Source organism: Montipora capricornis, chromosome 8, assembly GCF_036669925.1.
Source record: "Montipora capricornis isolate CH-2021 chromosome 8, ASM3666992v2, whole genome shotgun sequence".
NCBI classification, from domain to species: domain Eukaryota; kingdom Metazoa; phylum Cnidaria; class Anthozoa; order Scleractinia; family Acroporidae; genus Montipora; species Montipora capricornis.
The window spans coordinates 8,143,929-8,153,968 of NC_090890.1; the positions used below are offsets into that span (position 1 = coordinate 8,143,929).

Below are 10,040 nucleotides of genomic sequence, written 5' to 3' on the forward strand. Positions count from 1 at the left end.
TGAAACAGTGATTGGGGATTCGTCATAATCTGCCATTTTAAGCAACAATGACCTCTGTTGTTTGACAAATCCCAAAATTCGGCTGCAAACTATAAGCAAGGGATGCTCATGGAACTTTGGTGGATCTTGACAGTTTCGGTCTTTGAGATGGCTGATCTCTGGAACCAAAATCCAAGCACCTTTGGCAACCTTGATCCATGGCCTAGAATCACCAGCACCTTCCTCCTCTTCAGCTTTAAACTCTCAAGTTTCCAGATTGAGATACCCATTCTTTGCGGGGCAAGTTATGAGAGCTCTATGAGTTGTAAAGTTCCTAAAAAAGTGCAGTAAATTGAATATTGTTGTGTCACTCCAGCCATCCCGGTCTTGCACAGATTCAAGCTTTTCAAAAGTGACACCAGTAGGGTTAAACCAGTTTGGGGTAGGTTCGGGCCCAAAGGCATGGGTAATTTTTTTGGCACGAACACACTTTGGAGTGCCATCTGGACATCGCAACAAAGCTCCTGCTCCATCTACTTCAGTTATGACTTGAAGCGTCAGTAAATTGTCCTGAAACCATCTCAGATGAGGTATTTTGGGGCCATTTTTAAAGCGATCACCATATTTATCACTGCATTGCTCGTTGACAAATTCCCTCCGGTTGCCCCTGCATTCCTTCTGGCCGTCTCGTGTTTCGTCTTCTGAATGTTTCAGCTTTTGTTTCACAGGTGTTTTGATATTAAAAGCGGCATTGTGGAATGATGGCTTGCCCCATAGTTAGTACTATGCTTGCCCTCATTTTGAAAGTGGCAATAAAGATAGTAATAACATTGATCCAGAACTGTGTACAAGGCCGACATCATTTCCCTGAAGAGTGTGGCCATTCTGACTTCAATTCTTCTCTGCTGATCTTTATTATTCTCCAGCTTATTCAACTGAAGATGAAGGATGCACAGTTCGGCATCACAAACTTCAGCATCTCTTAGTGTAAGATCAATGTTTCGAACAGACAGAGTTTCCATAATGGCGGTGTTCCTCCTTAGCCCGCTAAGTTTCCTCAGTGGAAAATCCAAAAAGATCCCAATTTCCAGTTAACAAAAGTCCCAAAAGAACTACGATAAAACAACTCCCCTAAATCCGGGGACTTTTGTTTGAAACTCGCTGTCAATGTGTCAATCAATCCGCCCAGCATAACTTCCGGTGAAATAAATTTAACAATTTCATGCGCCTGTCCTATCATTACTGGGTTGCAATCCCAGTCGGAAAATGGTAATATTTCTCTGTTATTTTATTATATATATCTATATATATAGAAAGGTGAGGCTAATGAAACCAACACATGATTCACTGTTACTCCGAGTTTCGTGCTTACGCACTCATCAGACAGTATTTAATAAAGAAAATTCCTATCACTTAAGCGTGTGAGAAAAGTTATTGTTATTTGCATAATTACAATGGGCGTGAGTAAGCTATTTAAGGGCGTGGGTTGTGAGTGAAAGTCTATTTATAAAGATGACAGTCAATTGTTCCTTAAGTAGAACTTGTTTTCGTGGCGGCATTTCGAGATAAGTTCAGATCTTTTGTTTAGCTGTCGCGACAGCAACAAAGACTTTAATATTAAATGGACTATCATCTGCAAAGCAAGACCGTACAGCAACATCACGAAGAGATGCGACCTTTGCACGACAGAAAAACTAATGATAATTAACTCCAAGCCCGACGAACTGCTAAACAAAAGATCTGAACTTATCTCGAAGTGCCGCCACGAAAACAAGTTCTACTTAAGGAACAATTGACTGTCATCTTTATAAATAGACTTTCACTCACAACCCACGCCCTTAAATAGCTTACTCACGCCCATTGTCATTATGCAAATAACAATAACTTTTCTCACACGCTTGTATATAAGTGATAGGAATTTTCTTTATTAAATACTGTCAGAAACCCATAAGGGTTTCTGACAGTAACCTTTATGGGTTTCTGATACTGTCTGATGAGTGCGTAAGCACGAAACTCGGAGTAACAGTGAATCATGTGTTGGTTTCATTAGCCTCACCTTTCTACGATTTAGCTCTACACTTATGTGTATTGAGCACTATTTTAACAGTGTTGGCAGCCTTATTACTATTATATATATATATATGTTGTAAAAATGCAGCTTTTTTACAATTATATATTTGTAAAAAAACGGTCCGATTACCATAACTTTCCAACGATCAAGACAACAAGACATTTTTATTTCAGAAAGCTTTTTCATAATTTTATTAATATGTTTTAGTAGGTTTTATGTACTTTTATGTTTTAAGCGCTGATGAAAATAGCTATATTGATATCGGCGCTATACAAGTTTATTATTATTATTATTATTATTATTATTATTATTATTATTTTATGATAGAAATCACTTTGCCAAGCCTTTCATAAGTGCTACAATTCGAAAAACCGTTTTATTACATGTCACATCTTGTAAAGTTGCAGGAAATTTTCAATGAAGTTTTTTAAAAAAATGGTCCGACTGCTATTATAACTTTCCAAGGATTTATGCCAGTGTCCTGAGTATTCTGTTGGCTTGTGCTAGCCAAATGCCAAATGCCTTCCGTAAAGGCTGTACAGAGGATGGCCTGACTTGTATCATTGAACAGGTATTGTGATACACTGTATGTAGTGAATTGTTTTGGACCTTAAATTGCATAAAAGGCCCTTGGACGTCAATGAATTTGGGTTTTGTGGTGCTCCTGAAACCAGACCCTTTTTCGGAAAAGCCTTTAAGTGGGAAGCATACTCTCCCTGAGATTCCATCCTCTCCAAACACACACATACAGGGTAGCACCTTAAACAGATTTGGTTGCTGAGGGCTGGTGTACATCTTGAATTGTCAGGAAAGTGGTTCATTGTAAAAATCTTATAATAATATTATTCAAGAATAAATCATGCAAATGTTCTCTCTTACTTGAAGACAATATTATTATCAGTTACTGTTTAGCACTTGCAGCTATGTACAATGTACACAGTCCACAATTATGACCATTTTTTGTAAATATACTTATATATGTTAATGTGTCATGTAGATACCCTCTTCATCTTCTGTTGATGCAATGGTAGATAAAGTCTGCAAAGCAGCAAGAGAACTTGAAAGCTCAAGCAAAGTAATTTTGTACCGTAGAAACCTATACATGGTCTTAAATACTTTTTTCAGATTACATAAATTTTCCTTTTTAACAACCTCAGTCTGTAACATTAACTTTTGTTGCGGAGTTGCCACTAATTACCTCCTATTAAAAAAAAGACAATGTCTTGAGCATCAGTAATAGTCCTTAATCATAAGTTTTTTGATTTATATAATGATTCTTGTGTTTGTCCTCTTTCTAGTATCTGGAGCAGATAGTAGATACTATTCAAAAAGGCATCGAGGCAGCTGACCAAGACTTGGTGAAAAATCCCGAGGAAAAACTGTTAGAGGAGGTACTAACAGTATTATTCATTTTTTGGTATAGCTTGGCTGTGGTTTTAATATTTTAGTAAATTATTGAGATGGACAGCAAAACAGTCACTCGTACTGAAACAGCAGTTTGTTTACAAACCCTCTGCATCCAGTTTCCTTCTTTTGTATGGTTATGATCGTGTTTGTTGTTTTACCAGGGTCTCTTGAGGCAAGTGCCATTAGTAAGTTCCCTGGTTAACTGGCTTTCACCTCTTCCTGAAGAACCCAAAACAACAGGAAGGACATTCAACTTAACATCCGGTAAATTGTTCTATTTTAACAAGAAGTGTGCTAATATAATGTAGAAGGTCATTATGGAATTTGCACTCAAATTTGCATTTGTTTGTTATTGATAAAAAGTGGCATAAGAGGTTTTAGTATAATTTTATACTAAAACAGTGGATAGCGTTGAAGGTGGGCTCTGACTGGCTACGCAAATTCTGAATATCCTTACGTTTGCTATTCACCTGTGAGCAACTTACACGGCTCAGTAGGTATCAACCACTACTTCAGGACTACTACTGCTACTGCTACTGCTATCCACCACTTAGGTTTAACCCTATGTTACTGCTGTCATAGCAGTGGTTTTTGTAATACTGGGTAATGCATAAAGCTAATCCGAATAATATGTTATTGTTAATTAGGGAGGCAGTGTGGCCCAGTGGTTAGGGCGCTTGCCTTTAGATCCAGAGATCCCCGGTTCAAGACCCGCTCTGACCACTCGTTGAGTTTGATCCTGGTAGTCCCTGGTTCAACTTCCTAGCTGCACTTGTAAATAGCCAACTGGTTTGTCTCCCGGCCGGCCAGTTGGGATTCTTAACAGTTGTTGTTGTTCTGTTCTGTCATTTCGTTGCCCCTATGGGGAGTGGTCAACTAAGTATGTATTTTATTGTATAATTATCTTTGACAGTGGATCACAACAGGGACAAAAAAACGTGTTAGTCACAGCATTAAGCAATATGCACTTGGTATACAGTTAACAATGAAAGCACAAGCTTGCTGTAACGTCAAATGGACGGTACATCATATTATTGCTTTCGCCTCTGGTTTGCTCAAAATGTGGTGCTATTCTTTTCACTTATGATTGTGTTAGGCATAGAGCAAGTGATGTTAGTATCTTATGCAAAACTGAAAAAAAATCATGAAACTATTATCAACATAGTAAATAGTGCCTTTTGAATTACAGGGAATCTTCACAGCACAGAAAAAATTTACAAATACCACATGCAAGTCCAGGAGGAGGAAGATGACGAAGCAACACCAGTAACTCCAACAAAGGCCTCACCAGCAGCCACACCGACAAAAGATAGTCTATCACCCTTAAAATGAATAACTAGCACGTAAAGGACTATAATTCAATTATGTACAAATTCTTAAGCAGTAAGTCATAGATGTATTTTAATGAATTAGTTTCCATTTTGTTATGCCATGAAGCTTACCTTCCAAGGACACAAATAAACAACCTCAGGTGCCAATAATTATTAAGGGGAACAAGAACTGATTGGTGCTCCCAAAAAATGGGTGACACATGGAAATCAGCAGGGGTTTGCTTGCCAAGAAAAGTATAAATGGTTTTCAACAACTCGGACAGGATACATCGCTGGTTTATAGCTTGGATCAGTGCTATTACCTTCCAGCATCAATTATCGTAGGGCTATGGTGCATATAATTAATTAAGTACTTCTGAAAATAGGATCATCCGATAAACAAGGGTGGTCACTCAATTATTCAGAAATTGCATACATATTTACAAAGCAGCCCCAAGAGATTATAAAGGTAAGAGAAGTAATCCCTCATACTGGCCCTATTCCCATCGTAATCCCTCTGAAGTTATTTTTAGGTCGCCTGCGAGATCCGGTATTCCCACGAGGGTTAACTGATAGCCAATCACATGTCCCCATTTTTACCAATGTTGACAGCTGAGCGAATTGCCACGCAATGATTCGCGTCGTTCGCGATTTACCATCAAACGAAAATGGCGGAGGATGTCGAGACAAAAGCGTATATACATTTTGTGGACGAAAGTGACTTGTTGACTACCGAGTTAAGCGATTACAACGACTTATGTTTTGAAACCTGTATCTTGGAAGGAACGAGTTATGTAACCGACAGAATTTTGAACAGAATGGCAAATGGAAGACTATAGTCGATAAGTACGATCTCTCTGACTTTAATAAACGCATTCTCGGTTTCCTTTGCGGGATTAAAATATGATGACCTAATTCTTATATGGTGATAAAGTAGACAGATAGAGCTCTACAACAGTACCAAACATGAAAGGAAAACTTGAATCAAGCGTCCGATAAAAATTTTTGAACCCGTGTAATCGGGTTCAAGTGAATTTGCAAAGCACGTATGTTAAATATAGCTGTCTCCTTAGAAAAAAGATTTAACACGGTTTCGTATATGGCACAACCTTGATGTGGTATCATTGAAAACTAGACAATTAAGCGATTTCAGTTATTGATGTTTGAAGCCTGTATCTTGAAAGGATCGAGTTTTATAAGCGACAGAATTTTGTAAACATTGGCAATTCGCATACTACAGTCAGCAAGTAATATATCGCTGACTTGGTTAACGCGTTCTTGATTTTCTTCGCGGGATTAAAATATGACGACTTAATTCTTAGATATTCATAAATTAGACAGATATCAGACATGAAAAGAAAACTTGAACAGACAGTGCGATAAAAATATTTTATGAACAAGTGGTATCGGATGGAAGTCAATTTGCAAAGCACGCATGTTAAATATACCTGCATCTTTCAAAATTATTAAACTCGGTTTCGTACATTGGACAGTGTTGAAATTGGTGTCACTGTAAACAACACAGTTAAGCGATTTGGGTGATATATCTTTGCATCTTTTATCTTGAAAGTAACGAGTTTTATAGGCGACAGAATTTCGTACACAATGAAATATCGCGGACTACAGTCACCAAGTAACATTCCTGACTTGGTCAACGCGTTCTGGATTTTCTTAGCGGACTTAAACTATGGTGACTTAATTCTATGATATTCATAAATTAGACAGCTAACGCTTTCAAACAGTACCACACATGACAGGAAAATTTCAATTGACCGCACGATAAAATTTTTAAAACCGTAGGATCGGATTGAAGTCAATTTGCAACGCACGCGAAAAATATAGCTCCCTCTTACAAAATTATTTAACACGGTTTCCTACATTAGACAATCGTAAAATTGGTATCAGAGTGAATTATACAGTTAACCGATTTCGATGATATATGATTGCAAACTGTATCTTGACAGGAATTTGGTTTATCAACGGAGTTGATAATGTAAATTGACCACCGTACAGAGATTCTAAAAGCTGACGTTTCGAGCGTTAGCCCTTCGTCAGAGCGAATCGAGGGATTATGGGTTACGTGTAGTTTATATAGTAGAGTAGGAGCTACGCTATTGGTGGTAACATGGCAACGTGAAAAATAGCAAATCAGAGGAGATGTGCCAGTTCTTCGAAAAACGTGGCTATCCTGTCTCTGTAGTCAAAGCGGGCCATCATCGCGCCCAACAATTTGATCGACAGTCGTCACTACAAACGTCACAGAAAGATAAGAATGACAGAATTCCATTCACCCTCACTTTCCATCCTCATAATCACGCAGTTAAAAGCATCATTCTTAGTAATTTTAAATTACTCCAAAATGATCCCGAGACTGGTAGAATCTTTTCGCAACCTCCACTTATTTCATTCAAACGCGACAAAAACGTAGGCAACTTTCTAGTTAGAAGCGCGCTCAAAACCAACGAGCAACCCGGCACTTTCAAATGCGCGCGCTCACGATGCAAAACTTGTCTTTTCATTGTTAACACTAGCAAGATATCGGGACCTAAGCGATCTGTTAAGATCACCGATCGTTTCACATGTACCTCCGCAAATGTCATTTATTGCATAACCTGTACGTTATGCAATAAATTATACATTGGTGAGACAGGTAGACGACTAGGTGACCGATTCCGCGAACACCTTCGCGATGTTGAGAAGAATGACAAGGATGCATCTAAGCCAGTCGCTCGCCATTTTAATCTGCCTAACCACTCCAAAAAACACATGGCTATCTGCGGCCTTTCCCTACATCTAGGTACGACGGAAAGCCGCAAGAATCTGGAACAAAAATTCATCTTTCAAATCGGCACCCTTAATCCTCACGGTATTAACGAACGCTTTTCATTTAACTAATATATTCCTATTTTTCACGTTGCCATGTTACCACCAATAGCGTAGCTCCTACTCTACTATATAAACTACACGTAACCCATAATCCCTCGATTCGCTCTGACGAAGGGCTAACGCTCGAAACGTCAGATTTTAGAATCTCTGTACGGTGGTCAATTTACATTATCAACTCCGTTGATAAACCAAATTTTTGTATACTACTTCCCCACCGACGCAGCACCACAGTTTCTTTAGAAACTACCCCTTCATTCATTTGTATCTTGACAGGGACGAGTTTTGTAAGCGACAGAATTTTGTAGACGATGAGAAAGTGCGCACTAAAATGGACAAGTAACGCAATGCAACGAAGGTAAACATATCTGCATCTGTCAAAATTATTTAACACGGTTTGATAGATTGGAAATTCTTCAAATTGGTATTATTGTAAACTAGACAGTTAAGCAATTCCAAGGATGTATGTTTGAAACCTGTATCTTGTAGACGATGAATTTTATCAGGCCATGAAACTCAATTTTGAAAACGGAGAGTGGCATCATACAGAATTTGCTGCACTTTCTCTCCTCCACGAAACTTCCACGTAACGCGCGCGGTAACATTATCGCCGGGAAAATTGAGATCATCTAAAAATAACCCAAGAGGGATTACGATGGGAATAGGGCCAGTATGAGGGATTACTTATCTCTTGGCAGCCCTGGCTTGGTGTCATAAGAGGAGGTAATTTAGTCAAGTAAAAGTACAGTGTAATGAAGGAGGTCCACAAAGGAAGAGGGTAAGAATTATTATTGTTTCGGTATTCGGATTGTCATAAATAATTTATTACGAAGGAAGTATTTAAAATTAATGTCAGGGAAATTACAGGTGTATGCAGTATGTTATGATCCATGAAGTACTGTTACATTACATCTAAGGTCCATTTGGCAACATCTTTGCCCTGTGTTGTACCTGATTGGTAAAATGATGTACGGTAATTGTGACAGGAAATTTGCAGTCAAAACCCTTGCAAGCTGAGACAACCTTGTGAAGCAGAACTAGTCAAGTGTCTGTGTCCTTGTCACTTAACCGAGTTTTTATGGAATTTGAAATGAAGGTGACTTCTGGCAAGACAAATCCACTCAGTTTGGCTCCAGTGGACAACTTTTTTTTTCTTCACATACATTAGTAAATCTGTCTGCTACAATGGCTGTGCGTTAGGAAAACTTCAACTGTAATTTTTGTTGCAAAATGCCATGCCTTTTAGCCACAAGAATGACTTGACCCCTTGGGGTAAAATAATGTGCTAGTGTACATGTAGTTTAAGGTGGTCAATATTATATTAAACATTTTACCACTATTATGAACAAAGTTCTTTTAATTCAGTAAAGAGCATTCTCATGAGAACTTCAGGTCTCATATTAGTCGTTATTTTGTTTGATACCATCCTGTGGCACTGAGCAGAAAATAACATGAACTTTGACATGCAAGGGATACATCATCCTGAAATACCATCTAGTGGGTTTTGCAGGTCCCAACTGCATGTTTACATGTTCACTGTAGTTCCTTAAAAGATCCCGGAACATCTACCACAGATGCAGCTCTTACTACAAAATTAATCAATACATCCGACAAAAACCTTAAGAACTGAACGAAAAGTTGATATCCTGGTTGGAATGTTCACTTGCAGCCCCTTTTTAAAAAACAATATTTTGTTGACCAATGCTTTGGCATCACATGGTTAGACCAGGATGATAATTATTATAATTTTGCTTGTACTTAATTGAAGTTTAAGAGTGCCATTAAACCAAGTGAAACAAGCCCTTGCCTGTTGTTAGCGAAGACAAAATCTATCAAGTGCCTGGCACAATGGGAGTGGAAGGGGTAACACAGAATTCACGTGATTTAGACTTCATGTTTTGAAAAACTTGAGGAGAATTGGAGAGAATTTTGCATTATTTAGGGTACTACATCAAGGCTGATTTAACTCGGCTGTCTTGATAACAATTATTGGGATATGTCTTTCCTAAGCTCGTTCTCCCACATGCCTAAATGTTGATGGACTAGTTTTGACAGGTTTGAGCAACATTAAATTGATTCATAGATTAATTATTTGACTAACAGTTACTGTCATATTTATCTACAAGGTGTTGGACTGTTGGAAGATGTAAATTTAGTTTTCAAAATGAAGAAAACAATACTTTGTAAATTGTTGGGTTCTTAATTTAGAGAAATAAATAAAATGATGTGTTGTAATCTTGTTTTTATTCAAAATTGAAATAGATGACTAATAATAATATTATTATTATGATTAACATTAATATTATTAATATTATCAATATTAATAATATTCCAGACAGTTTTCAAAAGTCAGTTTTCTCTTGAATGCAACACAAAAAAATAGTATAGTT

General features: G+C 37.8%; 1 protein-coding gene across 2 annotated transcripts; it reads left to right on the forward strand.

The window, feature by feature from the left end:
- Nucleotides 1–2,541: 2,541 nt before the first annotated feature.
- On the forward strand, nt 2,542–9,030 carry LOC138014468 (pyridoxal-dependent decarboxylase domain-containing protein 1-like). Of its 2 annotated transcripts, none has more exons than XM_068861538.1 (5): nt 2,542–2,621; nt 3,349–3,441; nt 3,619–3,721; nt 4,647–5,217; nt 8,349–9,030. In XM_068861538.1, exons 1-4 carry the CDS (start codon nt 2,562–2,564, stop codon nt 4,787–4,789), a joined length of 399 nt encoding a protein of 132 aa, XP_068717639.1. In that variant the 5' UTR covers nt 2,542–2,561; the 3' UTR covers nt 4,790–5,217; nt 8,349–9,030. The 2 variants fall into 2 exon arrangements, with proteins under 2 accessions (XP_068717639.1, XP_068717640.1); XM_068861539.1 differs by lacking the exon at nt 2,542–2,621 and adding an exon at nt 3,052–3,125.
- Nucleotides 9,031–10,040: the final 1,010 nt, after the last annotated feature.